This window comes from Pelecanus crispus, chromosome 1 (genome assembly GCF_030463565.1).
Source record: "Pelecanus crispus isolate bPelCri1 chromosome 1, bPelCri1.pri, whole genome shotgun sequence".
NCBI lineage: Eukaryota > Metazoa > Chordata > Aves > Pelecaniformes > Pelecanidae > Pelecanus > Pelecanus crispus.
The window spans coordinates 140,488,189-140,506,555 of record NC_134643.1 but is presented as its reverse complement, the minus strand read 5'-3'; the positions used below and the strand labels follow the sequence as shown (position 1 = coordinate 140,506,555).

Below are 18,367 nucleotides of genomic sequence, written 5' to 3'. Positions count from 1 at the left end.
CGCTGTCCTCTTTCCCCCATGTCCTTCATCTCCAAGTCAGGGAGGTCTTCTGGATGCTGCTGTGCTCCTCCAGCAGCGTTGCTGTGTTTGTATAGCAAGGGAGGCGGTGGCAGAGTCTCACCCCATCGCCGTCACTCCTGTCACTGTAGGGCTTTCCCCTCGCTCTCCTGGACATTGAGGGTTTGAGCAAGCACGTTCTCAGGTTGCATGATGCAATCGATGTTAGAAGTAAAAATGTTTATCTGTGCAGTGGGCTAGATACAGCATGGTAATTGAGTGGTTATTTCGGAACTGCTCATCGTTCTGAAAGGTCATTGCAATCATTAACCTTCAGGATGAAAACTCGGGGTGAAGAGGGAGAAATTTTACATCCTTCTTTTGTTATTGATGTGGGCTGTTTACGTAAATTCAGGAAAGACGATACTGCCGTGGTTCATTATGGGAAAGTTTTCTTTGCTATCAGGAGGACTAGAAATTTGAGGGTAGTAAAAACTTTATATGCTCAGCATCTCCGAATATCTGGCCAGTTTATTTAGGCTCCTAAGTGCAAGATCATTGTTGGCTTTAGACATCTAAAGGATTAAGGGCCAAATTTATTGGCGTTTAAATTGTACCTTTCTGCCTAGGCCACCAGTAAGAGCTAATAGATGAGTCAGAGAAGGTGATTTAAACTAGTGAGGAATTCTTTGGTTTTTCCTTAGCAGTGTAGCATAGTTGCACCTTTTATGGTACAGTTTTCCACCCGATAATCAGCCTGTAAAGCAAGAAGGCACCAGCTGAGTATAAGCCACCAGGCTACAGCCAAAAGTTCCTGAGCCTGCATCTTTAGGCATGTTTAATGAAGTTGTATTGGGAGAGGGGGGTGGGAGCAGTTAAACACCCAGATCGGGAACCTTCATACTCTCCTGTGATGTGAATGAATAAATAAGAGTTCATCATCGTATATGATTTTAATTAGTGCAGACCAAGCTGTTCAGTTAATCAGGCTCTACTACTCCAGGAATCGTATAAACTTTTAAATAATAAATGCAATTAATTTACTCAACAGTGTTAATTTTATATCAGTTTCATGTAAGTTAGGCTTATGTATCCTTAGCAATAGAAATATGGAAAATTCATGAACTGGCTAATCATTCAAGGTGATACAAAACTGTTTATGTCGTTGTGTGTGTGTATAAACCTGCACCTTAAACACAAAGTACGCACAGACTGAGCGTAGCGAAATAACTGCACATTTTATGGAAATCCTGTCACAGTTATTTGTATGTCCTGATAATGAACTACCTGCTTTATAATATTTTTTATATTATATTTATTTTGAAAGGTAAAGCTTAGTCTGGGTATTGTGTAATTGTAGCCTTGAATTTACTGATATTTCAAAAGCCTAAAAGAAAAACCTTGGCAGTAGTGTTCTGTTGCTCTCATTTTTTTATTCATAGTCATTTCAGGATTCTCTCTTTCTTGTGTGCTTTCCTGTTTACCTCAGCAAGATGTCCTTGGAGAGTTTGAATGTCAGTTTTACCTGCAGGTTTTTAGAAGAAAGGCTTTCTAAAAGAAGTATGAACAGAATTACGGTCTCCATAAAAGAAGGAAAATTTGAAGGTTCTTAAACATGGCTTAGCTTGGAAAGGATTTATATCTCCTATTTCTAAGTGGCATATATTTAATAATTGTGTATGTAATTTAATAATCAGCAATTTCAGCATTGGAAAAATTGGGTCATATGGCTGTAGGGAACCAGTTTCTAAAGTTATGTTCTCTGAGAGTTTGACACAGAGAGAGAGTGAGGAGGATTAGCACCACTGCATATTTTAATAATAATTCCCTCTCTCCCCTTTAGTTGCTAGGAGGAGTTTATTGCACAGAAATCTGGAATGACTGTGAGCCAGTTTGGTGGTGACAATAATCTACTAGAACTTGGTTTATAAGTAGTTTTTTGTGTCACTGCCAGCTACATTTGGGTTTATTCCACCCAAAGCACCAGCTAGCACTGCATGACCTTAAAAGCAGTTTCTTTTATGAAGAAATAGTGTGTGGCTATACATGTGCCATATGCTGCTGCTTGTCTTCTGTGAGCCTAAAGCCTCCTATGGAGGGTCTATGCAGTAGTTTAACGCAAGCCATTAGAAAGTCAGTATTTGCCAGCTGCTGCCACAGGTAGCTCCTGCTCTGTGTTTTGGAGGATCTGTCATATTCTCAGGTAGTGCTGTATAGTAGCTGATGATAAATGTCTGACTTCAGAGTAGGTATGTATCCAAAGGAAGCTAGAAACTCTAAGAATCCCCCCCCCCAACCCCCCCAACCTACTTGCTTCTCTTAAATGTGCCTCGATTAGCAGAATAATGGGAGAAGTACAAGGATTTACTTTGTGTGTGCATGGGGATCATTGACGCTGCTGTAGTACCTTGAGGATATCTCAGTGGGCTGAATTTGAAAGCAGTCAAACAGATACATTTTCTCAAAATTATCTGATGTTAGTAAGGAGAGTAACAGAAAAGTCACAAAAAGACTATGTAAACCAAGGAACAGCCTTGAGGAATTACCCAGAGAAGGTAAGTCAGCACTGTTGTTTTCCTATCACATAAAACCTGCGTGTGGCAGGATATTTGGAATTAATCCAAATAAAAGAAACTGATTTTTACATTGATAAGAAATGTGTTTGATCAACACTTAGCCTGTGAAGTTTTTAACCCTCAAATATCTTTCTTTCCCAATGTCAAAGTAGTCTCAACCTGATGTGTTAACTTTTTTAATTTGTGGTAAGAAGATGTACATTTATACTAATTAGTTAAAGTATTTAGGAAGGACATAAACCTGCATGCTTTGGGAAGCAGGACAACTAATAGATATCTGGACTAGGAGTAAGATGTTTTCTGTGTAAAGTTTATGCTATTCCTTATGTTGCTTTGTCACGACTACATCCAGGAGTACAGGTCAGAGCTGTCAGACCTATTGTTTTTCCTTTGTTCTGGTAACCAAATTAAAAGGTGAAGGTCTGACTACCTGCGGGCTTTTGAATTCTTAGGACATCCACACACTACAAAGACAAAGGGGAAGGAGAAGCAAAAATCAATCCCCATTGCTCATGTGAGGTGAGCACACTCTCACATCCACATTTGCAACATTCACATTTCTAATGAACACTGATCCTTCAGCTAAAGGTGTTTGTTTAAAATATGATGTTTTAGTGGTTCTTTTTTCTTTTCTGTTTCAGCTGCTCAGGAATCTAATGCACTTAAAGCCAGACCACGATCCAGGTACTGATTTCATTTCTATTTCAGGAGAAGATGTACGTTCCTATGGTGTTAGACTCAAGGTGTAAGAACTGGTGTTGCATTTTAAATTTTTGGTTTTTAATTGGTGTTGTGCTGGAAATCCAGCTCAGATGAAAGACAGATTTACCAGGAGAGATCTGTAAGCTCTAGACCCTGCATAAGTACTGCCTAGAGCCCTGCGGTCTCTGGTCATAAGGCGCTGGGACTTTGCCTGTCTGCCCAGCCCCACTGCTTTATCGGGGTGGTGACCGCCTCCAGCCTTGCCCCAGGGGCATCGTGGTGGGACAGCAGGGACCACCCCATTGCGGGCAACGTTCTCAGGAATTTTGTGCTGTGAAAGCTGTGCCGTGGTTGCATATAGAGTGGGACACTGCACAGTCCCACAGAAACAGCAAGAGCAGCTCAGCTCTCAGGTGAGGGTGAGTGAATCCCTTCGTTGGCGTGCGTGTACTTGACTGTGGCTGGTTGGTGTGTGATGGAAGGACTTTCAGACTTAGCCTGTTGTGCGCTAGAAATGACAACAGCTGAATTTGGATGTTCGAAGCAAAAGGGAAACCTGCGCCAGAAAATACTGTGTATAAATGGATTACGTGTTGGGTTTGGCTGTTCACCATTCTGGTGTATAGCTGTACCGTGCATTCACTTTCAAACTTGTTTTTTTGGTGCTAGTTAGAGGGCTTCATTTCTTTTTCTTAGGTCATGAGAGCATAATCAGGAGCTCGCTCCTTACAAGCTTGTCAAAGCCTGCTAATAAGAGATCAGCTATAAGCATGATGAATGAAGATTCAAATCCGGTGTTCTTAGGACCTACATCCAGGAAGGCTGAACTGCCTTGTGTGCTGTTTTTCTACTGCGAGCCAAAGCTCTTTAGTTTTCATATTGTTTTAAATTTTCTTGCTGTGTTACTGAATCATAAGTTGCAAATATACAAAAAATGTGTAAAAAGTATTTTACGCAAAAATGCATAAAATAGCAAATACTTAGGTTTGGAAAAAGTCACTTGAATGTGACTACTGTCACATACGACTGTCTCACATCTGCCTGTATGTCCCTACTTCGATGCAGAAGTTGAGGCTAAAGCTTCTTGAGCGCATCCTTGACCTCAGACCTTCCGCTGCGCGTGTCCTGCGTAGCCTGGAGGGCTCTATAACCTCGAGGGTCTCTTGTCTTCAGGTGTGCCTGACCACCAGAGGCTACGATCCGACTCTGTTACGGCTCTCAGCTCTGGAGTCTGGCTTTCTAGCCTAAGCTGGGCGGATTCTTAGCTGCTGACTCGTAACTGGCTTTTAGGTGCCAGGTCTGCCTGCTGCAAGCGACGATTCGCTGTCACAGGGCTCCGTGTTGGCACTGCTGGGGCAGGCATATTTTTGCCTGGCAGCTGCTATCTTACTCGATCTTTTAAAAAACAGTTAAAAATCTCAAACTGTTAGGTTGTGCAGTCGTAATGCGAGTAAAATGTACAGCACATAATATGGAAAGTAAAAGTATAAAAACTTAAGATGCTGGTTCAAAGCTTTCCCATTTATTTCAGGTTGGTTGGGTTAGGTCTGATATAGTAAGGGTATGGAATTCAAAACTCTACCAAGACAAAAAATTCAGCATCAGCAGAGGTTTTTGTGTCACATGCAAATTTTGAAGCAATTACAGCTTTCACTCCTGTATTTATTAAAGTTTACATCGGAAACATAGGATCAGCGTTGCCAAATGTCTGTCCCGCTAAAGAGCCGTTTTCCAGCAACAGCCTGTTTGGCAAAAAAAGGACCCGTTTCCCATTACTGGGAGTTATTTCTGTTCTACTCGAGTGTGGGTTTGGTCTTGCCTGTCATGCGTAATGTGTTACAGTAAGTGTAACATCTCACATTGTCAGTGCTGATTTTGAACAAAGCTCTCGGTCTTGCAGAAAAACTGGTAACTACAACAGCTGAAAAATATTGGACACTATTCAGCAAAATCAAATTTCTTAGCAAATGCACTGCCTTGTGATTAATGGGTTGTGGAAGGGCCTAGAAAGGTATACTGAGACGTGTATTTGACCAGTGTTGATCACTTCGGAGCCATTCGTTTTTTCTGGATTTTGTGGAATTTGGTGACTGTTTGCTATGAAAAAATTATTCTGGTAGTTAGAATATTATAAATTGCAAAATGTGTCTTGCAAGTGGTAGGTTGAGGCGGTACCTGTGTAGACACTACCCTCGCAGCTGGGAAAGGCAACAGAAACTGTAAGGGGGGAAAAAGTTTTTACTCAGGTTTATTCAAAATAGTTGCTACAATTATCCTGTTGACAGTTAAAGTTATGTAGGAAAGCCTGAAACTGTGATATTAAAGGCCTTAAAAAATACTAGCCCTGTAAGCATGACCTGTACCTTTCCCCAGATGTGTAGGTCCCTCTGCCAAATAAATCTGTTTTGTTATAAGGAGGAATTTTTAGTCATTAGGGCAAGGAATTTCCACCATGACCCTAAGTTCTGGTCGCTGTATTTTTAGATACTATTCACTATAGTTGTTTAAAATTAATTTCTGAAATAAAATATTTTCTGCTTTTTTCCTCCCCTGTTCTACCTTAGGTCTTATTCTAGCACATCAATAGAAGATGCTATGAAAAAGGGAGAAGAGCCCCCTACTCCACCACCAAGGCCACAGAAATCACATTCCAGAGCTTCCTCTTTGGATCTGAACAAAATATTTCAACAAAACACACAAGGTAAAGTTTGCTTTCTTTCCCTCTTTTGAGACCATTTAGGTTAGCTGCATATTTGGCAACTTGATCTGCTTGCACAAATGCTTGACAATATGTGCATATGCTCGCCTTTGCAATAGACAGCAATACACTACAGAGCAGAAGAAGTTGCACTTCCTTGCGTTACATCGCCACCGAGGGGGAAAACCACTGTTGCTGTAATTAAGGTGATTATAATGGTTTCTGGCACGATAATGGGAAGCTTAACATATGTTAGTCTGTCATCACTGACTGTTTATAACTAGTCTGGCTGTTTAGACAATTCTCGCCAGTAACTACAATATATTTGATATTTATTACTGTTTATTTTTTTGTAGTTCAGAAGCGGGAAGAAAACCCTTAATGTTTAAACTGGGAGAAAGTGAAGTTTCTTATGTGCAAACATTTTTGATGTTAAAGTCATCCATATGCGCAGGGGCAATCAGAAACCATTCTTTGAGTAAAAAGAAAGGGTAATTTCTTTTGACGCGGGTGCATGTTGAGGGGAGAGAGAGAAAATGTAGAATAGTAGCTGGAGTGAACTGAAAGAAAATGGCTCTCCCGTGCGTTATTTTTTGAGCATTCCTTTTGCCTTGCACAGTGAGCGGTGGAAAGAGGAGCTGTTTGTGAAGGGGAGCAGTCACCCAGCATCGCTGTGCTTTAGCGGTGTCCTTGAACCAGACCAGAGCTTTATGTGGTGCACGCCAATCATCTGACTCAAGGACTAGGTTAAACATGGTCATCTTTATGCTTCAGAAGAAAGCCAAGGTTTGACTGTGTCAAGGAATGTTTTAACTGGGCTCTGTAATGTGGTGGTTGGAGTAGAAAAGAGTTTCACCTCTTGCTATAGGGGACTGTTTTTCACCAGACAGAATTCAAGAGTCCTGCTATGTGTGCTGAACCCTGAAACTCAATAGGAATAAACTTGTTTCCCCCCCCCCCCCCCCCCCCCCCCCGCCTTACACAGAGAAGCAATTCTTGATCTTTGACTGTGGTTCCTGTTCAGGGATCTGTTGCCTCCAATTCTGATTTCATTATACATCAAAATAAAACCCCGAACAGAGCCAAGTACACATTTTCGAAGGCAGCAAATGTTCTTACAATCCAGATAAAAAGTATAACTGGAAGGAAATAATCTTGGATTTAAGTTTCTCTTGGAACGCAAGTGAAAGGAGAATGTAAATTCTCAAAGAAGTCTTTCTGTGAATGAAAAGTAACATCTTGCTTTTGAAATGGATCGTTTTGAAAGTCACCATTACTTTTGAAGTGAAGTAACAATTTCTTCTGGGCAGCTTAACAAACTGACAGTGTTATAGTGAGTGCAGGAAAGGATAACTTGTCCTATCAATACTTTTTGGAGGGTTTCCTTACTGGAAATGGGGCAATTAAGTAAGGATAGGCAGTTGATTGCTTGCAAAAAAAGGAAGTGCTTTGGTCACCCTAAAACTATTCATCATATTTCGTTCAAATTATGGCTATTTAGAGTTGGAACAAAAATTGGGTCTAGGTTGACAAAACTTGAAGTATAGTGTGCTACCAAATTGCAGAAATGTGGAGGGTCTCCCAGAGGTTCAGCTTCCTCCTGTACCTGCAGGGTGTTGGCCTGTCATTTTTTGCTCTCTTGGATGTCCCCTGATGGCAATGCTAAATATTTGTGGTGGTTATCTTCAGCTAATGGAGCTGTTCTATTTTGTGTCAAAAATATAAATACTCTTTGGGAAAGAATAAGGAGGAATTTGTAGCCTTCAAGGATTCAAGGAAGAACTTGTTAAACAATTTGTAGCCCACCCCGAAGAAGGGTTCCAGTTCAATTAAATCTGCATCATCAGGAGGAGGGGATTAAATCAACCCATTCCAGCGCACCCAAGTACCATCGTGCATTTACCTTGCTCTGCTTTGAAGTAAAATGTCTGCATCGGAAGTCATGTTTTCAGTTCTTCATTCTATGAAGAAACGTGTGCATGCTCTCTCCTGTCATTAAGCCCTGAATAGTTGTTATTCTGCAACATCCTATTGATAATGTGATTTTATATAGCTGCTTTCTTTTCTTCCATTTCTCTTGTTTTGATCAGGTTTTTTTGTCCTTTCTTTTCATCCTTTTCCCTCCTGATCTTGCTCCTCAGTAGAAATTCCAGTCTCATCGTTTTCGGATACCTTTTTCATCTAGAGGCAGTTCTTCTTCAGGGAGCGGTCATTGTTTCGGAGCCAGACTCTTTACCAAGGTGCACTTTGCACTTTCTAAAAAGGTGATTTGTAGGAACATAGAGGGATTGAGGACTGTCACCTTAAACAAAAGAACCTTGCCAAAAAGAAAGTGTATGTGCGTGTTTATGTGAAGTAAATTGCACACAGTTCTGTAATAACGAGGTGTATTCTTATTTCTGCTGACAGTATAAAAAATGAAGTTAGAATAGTTTCCATCTGCCATCAGAAGATACAGTTACGGATTTACAATATAGATGATGTAGTGGCAATGTACTCTTTAGGTTTCTTGGCTATTGGGATAATACAGCCTGGCATAAATATCGAACCTGATGTGTTTCTGTCCACAGGTCAGATGATTGCTTTCTGTCCTAATGTACTCTTGATTGAATTTTTGCTTTATGTTTTCTCCCCACCTTACTTCCTTCGTAGATTTTCAAAAATAGTCTCGTTGTCACAGCTGAACCACAAAAATTAGTTGGAATGACCATCCCTTCTAGCACCACCATATTGCCTAGTGTCAGTACAGGAAACCAGACTGTAAAATCAACCACTTTAATAGCTTTCAGGGTATATCCAACATGATTAGAATAATCCCACTTTGGTACATTAGATTTTGTCCTACTAATTCTTGTTCAGAAACAATTCTGATTTGGGGAGTTTGGTGGATAATCTGCTCCCACACCTGCAAAGGAGTGCTCAGTAGTATTGAGTTTTATTTTCAGTTCCTTGTTGGTCTTGTTGATCTATAGGTATCACTTCTTTAATTGTAAAGCCATCAGTGGTTTGGAGCATTTTTTTGTTTATTTCATTTTTAAAGGGCAGAAAAAAAATCTCTTTTCTTCAAGTAAATTTAGCCAAAGACTGTGGCAGATCCTTGTTGCAGGCACTGTTTTTTTGCGGGGGTGTTTTTGTTTGTTTTTCATTTACTGCTGCTATATCATGTTTCCCACTATCTTATGATGCCCCTCTCCTGGCAAATATACACAGACAACATTTATCCATGATGGTTGGGATGTCCAGCAATGCATTAGCCACAGAAACTGTGCTTTGAAATTCTTGAATTGGGACATAACCGCACTTGAAGGAGGCACCTTCATTCATACTCCGTCGCTGCGCTCTTCTGGGACTCTGTAACTAGTGTTACCCAAGGAAAATGTAAAAATCCAAGAGACCTTATTGAAAGGCCCCACCTTCTGAAATGTCCTTATGTGAATTTCTGTTAAGAGATGTTGAGACAGAAATCTTTCTCTTTTTTTTTTTTTTTTTCTTTAATCATGTCATCTTTACGTTAGCATCTGAGCAAAATTCAGTACTGCTGGATTCTCAATCTATTTCTTTTTGTTGAGTATATAATCTCTGGCATTTGGCCTATGTACATATTAAGAAAATACTTGGCTGGGTTTTATGCGTTCCTGGAAAGACAACAGCAGGTTTTAAGTAGAAACAAAAATGTCAGTTTAAATGCATATGTGACCTGGTTTACATCTTCATTTCTTCCTTTAGCCCACTGTCTAGTCAGATACGAGCCAAGAGCTCCCAGAGTAAGACCTGGGAGCCTGTGGCTGGCAAAGCTTTCCTGCACTGTTCACAGAGGTTGTGTGCAGAATTAGTTGCTCTCTGGGGCTCCTCGTGCTCCCTTCTGTCTGTCCTGCGATCTGGGTGAGGGAGCAGGTATTGAGGGGGCCAAAATTGCTGCAGCTCGGAGCCCAGCGGTCCTGCAGCAAGGCCCCCAGCCACCTTTTACCCTCAACAGGAGCAGTAAGCTAGGGACTGCCTTGGGGTAACTCTGGGACTTGGGCAAGTCTCAGCTTAAGTATTAAAACCCAAAAAGGCATCCGTTGTCTTCTGGCGTTTTGCTTGGTTACGTTTTCTGCCCATGTCAACTACTAAAGAATTTACTTCTGGGCAATTACAGGCAGTGACAGCAGTCTGGGTCTTGTTAGATTGATACAGATGCCTCTGAAATACATTTTATTTCCCATTTAGTTTCATTTCTGAATTGCATAACTTCTTTTAATTAACAGTTCTGTTGAACAAAGGATACTTGTTTGGAAAGGAGAATTTGCTTTGATGAAATAAAAAAATTGTCATAAACAGTGTAGTTTCATGTTGATATGGAAGCAGATTGAGTATCTCTGTGTAATTCATCAAAACAGCCATATAACTATTTAATGAATTTTTGACTGAAGGTTTTCAGCACTCTCTTGCTTTTGAAACTCGCCTCCTGCTGCGGCTGTCCCTGCAGTGAAGAACGTGTGGAATGCAGGCACCGTTTCTTACATTGGCTTGTAAGCCAATACTCACTGTAACCTAGATTTGCTCCTTCGGGGGTGCTGGTTTCAGCCAGCAATGTCAGGCTAGTATTTTGGGGTTTTTCTCCCTTTTAAAATGTGAGGTGTTAAGTACCACACTTGGTTAGGGGGAAACACAACTAGCATTTTATTGTAAGTGCAGTGTTTTCTGTTATGGATGATGTTTTTCTAACTACAGTCAGATCTGTAACCTCTACTTATCTCTGCTGGGCTAGTGATGGCTGCCAAACAAGAAAATGTCCCCTCTGCTCTAAATGTAGCGTTCACAGAAAAAGAGCAAGGGAACAGATTTATTTGTGTGCATCAGCATTCCTGTTAAGTGACATAAATGTGTCCCCACATCACTTCTGTATTCCTTCGTAGACACGCTTCCCATGCAGTTTGAAGTGGTACTTTTATCATAAGACTTAGTCAGTACAAGCTTCTTTTGGCACCCTTTCATTTTCGTTAGTGCTAGAGGCAGACCGGTGTTCAGCATCACATCTTACCCTCTTTTTCATACCTTTGAAGACGACTCTTCGTTACTTCCTTTACTCCATCAAACCTTCATTACTTCATTCAATTAGCACAACCTTTCCTTGAATGCACAGGGTTGGTGGGTTTTATTTGCCAAGTGTGGAGATTTCTGAATAATGAGTGTGTGTTGAGATGGCTTTGGGTTTTCATATTTGCACAACCACAGCCAAATTTTACCTATTTCTGAATGTTTTCAGTCCACATATCAAATAAAATAGTTCTGTAATTGTGTAGGAAAGAGGATTTAGAGAATTAAAATGATTGTTGCTCCATTGTTATGCACATTTTGATACAAACAGGTCCAAATTGTTACCCTAATACTGTTTCCAGCTGTTTTCAGCAATCTGTTTTCAGCTACATCAGATTTTTAGCTTAGTGAGCCAAATGCAAGTAACTTTCCGTTTTGGGCCCATGGAACTGGGTACTAAAAAAACTGCCAAACTTAACCTAGATAAGTGTCATTACTGCATTATCTTCTGTATTCTTTTATGTTTAATTGTATATGCTAGGAAATATCTGTTGAGGTTAGCTATCTACAACTCTTAGTTACTAAAGGCAAGCTTTTGAGGGGTTATGCAGGGGGTTATGTTGTTTGTGTTACCATAAATACAGATTTCTCAACTAACGTTTTGGTTCAAAGGCGAAGTGACAAGGGGAACCTAGAGTAGTAATGTCCTTTTTTATGCTGAATTTAGATCAGAGTGAATTAAATTAAGTAATTAATTTTCAGGACTCCTTCCTCTCATTGCTTTTGCATTGGTCTTGATTTAGTAAAATCCAGCTACTTTCTTGGGTAATAGGGCTGGATTGTGCTCATGCTGTAGTACTATGCTGTCTTGCATGTTACTGTGTTGTGTTTATTAATCGGACCAAAACATTAAATCAGGAAGATGACAGTTCTGATAGACCTTTATTTTACAATAGCGATAATGGCAAATACCATCAGCAAAATATGCCATTTCACTGAATATCGTTTCCACAGTATACAAGAGCTCTAATGTTGCCAGCTTCATCAAGTTAAGAGTGCAGAGTCAAGATAATATCTTTGGTTGTAAGGGTTGTAACAACAATTGCAATTTAAATTAAAAATGTCTTTTACGCATAAACCATAGAGAACACAAAATTGAGCTGCTGTTCGTACTCTTCTCCGGCACTGTATCACTGCAATGAAAACACTGTGAAATGCTTTCTTAACATAGATGTTGCAAAAACATTATTTTGAAGCAGAAAATGGCTTTTTTTTTCTTTTCTTTCTTTTCTTTTCTTTTGGGATTCAGCTCCTGATCTGTTACTGGAGCTCCTGTTTTCTTCTAGTCCTGTTCCCCTTCAGAATATATGTGATCACTGAACTGAGCTTATTCTGAATAAAATATGAACATCTTCTGTCTTATTTGAATGGAAGAGTTTTATGCCTCTCAGCCTTTTAGAATTTTTTTATGAAGGATTTATGTGTTTACAGCTATGTAACTTACTTCTTTGCCGAACTGGACAAGGACATACTTAAGGTTGAATAGGCTGGAGAAAATAGTGAGGACATAAATGGATGAATGGTTATTACATGATAGGAATCTGATGGGGTAACTTATTTCTGCATTTTTAGATTTTTAATTTTTTATGTCTGTCTCCAAGGGCTGAGTCCAGAGAGTACTTCTGTGCAAACTGGGGTAAATCTAACCAGCCTTTCAAGTGTAACTGTTTCTTAACAATTTGTGTAAATGGAACTTCTTTTAAATTATTTTTTCCCATTTTCCTAATCTTAGTTCTTGTCTTTCTGGGATTGAGGAATGGTTTACAGTCTGTTTTTATTCTGTTGCAGGTTGTTAAAAAAGAAATTTCAATCCAAAACCTCTTTTCTACTGAAAATTGTTAAGGTCGAAATGTTCTTGACTGGCCTTACCAGCCCCACTGAGCTATTTTCATGATCCCATGTGAGTTACTCTGTTCCATGAAAAAATGTTGGTCCACTGTAGAACAGCTTTACACGTTAAACAAGAGAGGATCTTCTGTTTCTCATGTGGAACAGGGGGACAGCTTGGCTCCCTGTGGGGGAGACCCTGGAGATGCAGATGTCCTCAAGAAGCAGCATCTGAGTGGCAAGTGGGACTGGAGGGTGGTGGGTGGTAGTTCATTGCTCTTCCCAGCTCCCATGTGCCACAGGCCACAAGGGCCGGAGCCTCTAGCGCTCCCACCGGGATCTCCAGAGGTGAGAAGCTCTGGGAACATGGACCTGTGGGAGGTAGGTGGAGGGACTGTGCCTCCCTGTGGGTGGAGAATGAAGCTAAATGTGAAGTGAGAGGGAACGAAATCATGAATAGTTTTGTTTAAGGGGGGAGGGAGGAGGGAGAAACGGTCCCCAAATACAAGCACACAGAAAAGGAAGGGATAGAGAAAACAGTAACTAGAAAATGAAATGGTTTAGGGAAAATGAGGGACAGGAAGTTAAAAATAAAGATGTTATGGATATATGACACAGAAAATAGGTGTTTTAAAAAAAAATCTGGTTTACAGCTTTTACATAAAACATGCTGAATTTCATTGATAGGGTGTTAAAAAAAGACATCATAAAAATTAATAGTCTTGCTTGTTTGATTTGAAAGTGACCCATCAAATAATTAAGCACACCAGTGTCCTAGGCGAAGTCACACCTGCGAGCTCATAGTGCAGAAGAATTAATTACTTAAGGTCTGGCTATATCTCTTTCTAATCACTTGGAAAGTACTTGGAGAATTTTCCATGCAGTCGAGGTAGGACTGATGTTCTGTATGATTAGCACATGAAAAACACCTGAAACACGAGTGTGTCTGTGACATCAGGTGTGTGTATCACTTGCTGTGACGCATGAAGCTTTGCTGCTGGGCAGGTTCCCAAAACTAACTCTGAGAAGAGAGGTTATTCTGGTGATGCTTTCTACAGTCTTTATACAGACCTGATAACAAAATTAGTATAAGGAGTCTAAAGTCTTTTTTCACATTGCTATTACCTTCTGAGGAGACATTAGTAAGAATTATTGAAACAGATCCCTGGATAAATAGGTACTTTGCAACCACCTTACTAGAATCCTTCATTAAATTTACATTCCTGGCTACAGCTTTAATTTTTTTTTTTCTTGTTGAAACTTTCTGCAGACGTAGTAGTGAGAATTAATAAATCAGATCTCTTGAAAAACAGTTATTTCACAATCACCTTATGAACACTGTTGTCAGGAAGGTAAATAAATGAAGGAGTATAGAGAATGGTATTACGGGATATCCAAGTACCAATTTCAGTGAACAAGGAGGGAAGTTTCGTAAGACGGAGGTAAACAGAAACCAGCTTAGACACAGAACTTTTCTGCAGTCTGCCTTTGGCAACAGAAACAGGAAAAGTATCTCAAAAAACTCTCAAAAATACTGTCTGGAAGGGTGAAAATGCTGGCTTTGCAGACTACCTAAGGAACCAAAGCCTTGGGTAGTTTGGGGAATTGAAGAGTAATTCATTCTGTTGGCTTATCTTTTGCAGATCCTTTGCTTCCTGATAAAATGAATTGGTTGGTCTTTTGTTAAACCTTATCTGGGAGCTAAGCACGCTGAAGTGCGGCATAAACTGATGTAAACCTGCCATGCAACCAGCCTCTCCCTTGATCCAACAATGCTGTAGCATCCACTTGAAAAATACCAAACACGTCAGCCAGAGTCTACCAAGGAACCCTATCAGAGTTCTCTCCCAAGTTCCTGGATGGTCCCTACCCAATTGCAGAAGGGGTGGTAGTGGTGGTGGTGGTGGGGAAGCAGAACAGAAGAAGAACCTGGATTTAGGCTGCCTGGATTCAGGCTGGGTTTGGTTAGGGTTGCACCCTTTGTGTGAGTTGAGAAACGCAGGCCTCTCTCTCCCTTTGGGAATGGTGACCAAAATAAGAGGAGTAACCAAACTCTGGGTACCCATTTGATCGTGGGATGAAAGGTGTGTAGGGTTTTGACGTGAGATGACATCGGCCTCCTTTGGTAGGTGGTAACTAGTTTCACTTTGTTTAGAAAGGTACAAAATGGCCCTTGACCCAGGAAAACCACCATCTTTCAAGACACTGCTCATGAAAGTGTTCAATTCAGATGAGGAGGAGTACATTTTTTTTACCCAACAGCTCTCACTTGTCTTGAGGTGATACCCGGGGTAAAGTGATAGACATATAAAACCAAGAAGACAGACAGCTATAAAGAATGGAAATCAAATTAAGTACTTGACATGGAAATGTTTCAGGAAATGTAGTTTCATATGCTGCTGTTCTATTATTAATTCATTTTAAAAAATAGCATGCACCCAGCAGCTCAGTGTATTATGGCAGTTTTCTTCAATACTAAGAAACAAGAGGACAAGTGACTATCATTGGATGAGAGAGGTGCAGCACGTTGCCCTTATAGGTTGCTCTAAAGGATCCCGAGGGCCCAAATTTGTTCCACCCTAATTTTGGCATCCTCCCCTGCTGCTGTGCCTGGTGAACTAAAGACCTATTTCCCATAGGTTTGACTGGATTATGATAATTTTATGTTTTTCCTTGGTCTCCTCTTCCTAGATCAAATAAGTCAAGATCAAATAAGTCAAGTAAAGGAGCTACTTGGATGGTCACCATGGTTCATATTTTTCACTACTGTGGCTAACGCAAGTGCTGAGGGTTTGTGTTGTCTGCTAGGGAGGCTGGAGGCAGAGTGGCATGGCCAGATAGGATAGCATGGCCTGTTCTCAGAGTGCAGCATCACAGCCTAGTGTTTGTTTTAAAATACTAATCTAGCTTCAGATTGGAAACCCTGTTTATTTATCTAGTGTGGTGTCCTGTTAGTGCTATCAGACCTTTGTAATTGCCAAAATAGGGCAGAAAAATGGCCCTGGAAGCTTTCCATGCAGATAATCTGCCTTAAAGTGTAAACATGCTAAGTAAAGAGCCATGATTTTTGAACTGAAGTCCTTATCACTATCTCTGTGGGTGTAACTAATGCGTGAAAATGCTATCATTTACAGGAATACATGTGATATGAATACTGGATATACTTAAATCTATTTTACTGGTACCCATATGGCCTTTCCACAGTGCTGTGTCTGAGATTTGCTGTACGTTGCTCACCCTGCTGTGAACGCCACCAAGCTGCTCCGTAGCGAGGCGAGCTGCGAGAGGCTCATCCTGCTCCCTCCAGCTCCCTCTGCTTTTGCTCAGGGTGTGAAGACTTGTTCTCAAAGAGCAATGGCATGCAGCTTCCTGCTCCCTCCAGCTCCCTCTGCTTTTGCTCAGGGTGTGAAGACTTGTTCTCAAAAAGCAATGGCATGCAGCTTATCCCAGCTCTGGGGTGTGCACCTGGAAATAAGACGTTTGTTTGCTGCTCGGTCCCAGGGTACTTGCTTTCATTTTGGAAACAGACCTTCTCCTGTATTTGGGTTTGCTTTCAGAGCTAATGTAGTGATGCCATCCCTAAGAGCAAGAGCCGATCAGGGCCGGGCGGTTTCCCAGGAAGGCAGGCATTCTGGAATAGCTTAATATTACAAGTCACCTGCCGATACGCATAAAAACCTATGAGTATCTGTTAATATTTAGGGTAGTGACACTAGAGAAGGCTGAAGCATGCAGCATCTATCATTACATTTTTTTTCATTGTCCTGTGGGGAAAAAAGCGAGTTTTTTATAAGTTGTTATGAGTCCTCAAAAGTGAAGTAACTTTTGTCTAGCAATTGTGCTCACATAAGCATGATTTCCTTCTAACAGGCTGAAGATGTTCTGCAACAGCAGGAATTTTATGAATATTTCATGGATAACTTAAGTTAGAATTTGCAGGATTAAAAAGAGGAAACTGGGTCAAATGCACAAGGTGTAAGCATCTAATAAGTTTTTTAATGCTAAATTAATATATGTTGTATTTTGAAAGCTAAAGAAGTGGGTTTTGGGGTTGGGGTTTTTTGGTGGGTTTTGGTTTTTTGGGTTTTGGTTTTTTGTTTTTTTTTTTTTAATTTGACTATCTTACAGAAAAATTACTTTTTCCTTTGGAATTTTGTGGGACAAATCCCAGGAGACTTCTGGGGTTTCACAACGTGTGCAGCCACTTCAGGAGATGCTTTTCCAGCAAGCCCAGTGCCTTTCTGCATAAAGACTATTCTGCTGCTTTTGTAGATATATCACTGGGTTTGAAGAATCTGGGAGCAAGGACAGTAAGTGTTGTATCCTCTAGAGCTGAAGTTCAGACCAGTTCTCGATGGATGTAGCTCTTGTAGCGAAGCTTTTGAGGGCCTGCTGGAGCATAAGCCAAGCATGTACAAAAATGATGAACCCTGGACGGGGCTCTGTATATTTGGAAGGGTCGAGGGAGCCGCTGGGGCCGGTGCCTGCCTGCAGCACCGCTGACCCCAGCCCCACATGCCCCTTCCCAGGGACCCACGTGCTCGTGGCAGCAGTGCACTCCATAGCTTCATGTTTGGGCTGCCAGGGGCTCGTTAGGAAGTGGGCGCGATTTGTGCTCCCTCGTGGCATTAGAGCTGTTTGGAGAGCAGAGATGATACCCTCGCAGGGATAACCACTGGTAGTGGTGGGAGGGTAAGGTGTACGTGGGTGTTTTCCATGGAGCATCGCAGCACAGCTCCCACAAGGTTTCCTGAAGATAAATATCTTGCGTTGAGCATACATGCTTGTCCGCTATTAAAGCGTGCAGCTGATGGACCTACAGAACGCTGGTGTTTGGGTTAGATGGTGTTTTCAAATATTGTTGTTAGCTGTAATCGCCAAAGCCACTGCTAGCGCTTAGATAAATGAATTAATAACCTGAAGTTCAGACTAAAGGAAAGGAAGGTTTCTTACTCCACTGTTCCTTTCTAAAGATCATTTGTGCAGAAGAGATGGAGAATGTAGTGACGACATCATGCTGGTATTGCAGTGGCCTTACAAACAGAACTAATTAAATGCAAGAGAAAGGATCCTGCTTTTTCAAATCTCTCTTACACCTGTACGTGTGTTAGTGGCTCCCTTGCTTAACCTAAGTTGGGTTTTAATTGTTCTACCTCTCTCCTTGGCATTGTGTGCAGTGATATTAGGCTTCATTTTGATTCAAGAGATGATGACACAGAAAATGTGAAAACCCTCAATGTATTACAAGTCTCTCTGGAGCTGGATATAGTCAATATGACTGTTCTCAGTGTTTTCACCCACACATTTTTACTGTCATGTCACTGTTGTCCTTAATGGTTAATATCTTTTGTCTTTGTATTTTCATCCATGTAGACATTTTTAGACTTGGTGTGTAAAATATGTAAATGGTTAAGCTGTTACAGGGCTCGTAATGGTCTTTGTGGCTTTTTAAAGTATGCATGGAAATAAGAAGTGTATAAAAGTAATT

General features: G+C 40.8%; 1 protein-coding gene across 1 annotated transcript in view; it reads left to right on the top strand.

The window, feature by feature from the left end:
• Nucleotides 1-18,367, top strand: part of REPS2 (RALBP1 associated Eps domain containing 2) — a 97,894-nt gene that overhangs the window by 59,979 nt on the left and 19,548 nt on the right. The window contains exons 12-13 of the mRNA XM_075725874.1: nucleotides 3,215-3,257; nucleotides 5,840-5,976. Coding sequence (XP_075581989.1) covers nucleotides 3,215-3,257; nucleotides 5,840-5,976 — 180 coding nt within the window. The remainder of the gene's footprint in view (nucleotides 1-3,214; nucleotides 3,258-5,839; nucleotides 5,977-18,367) is intronic.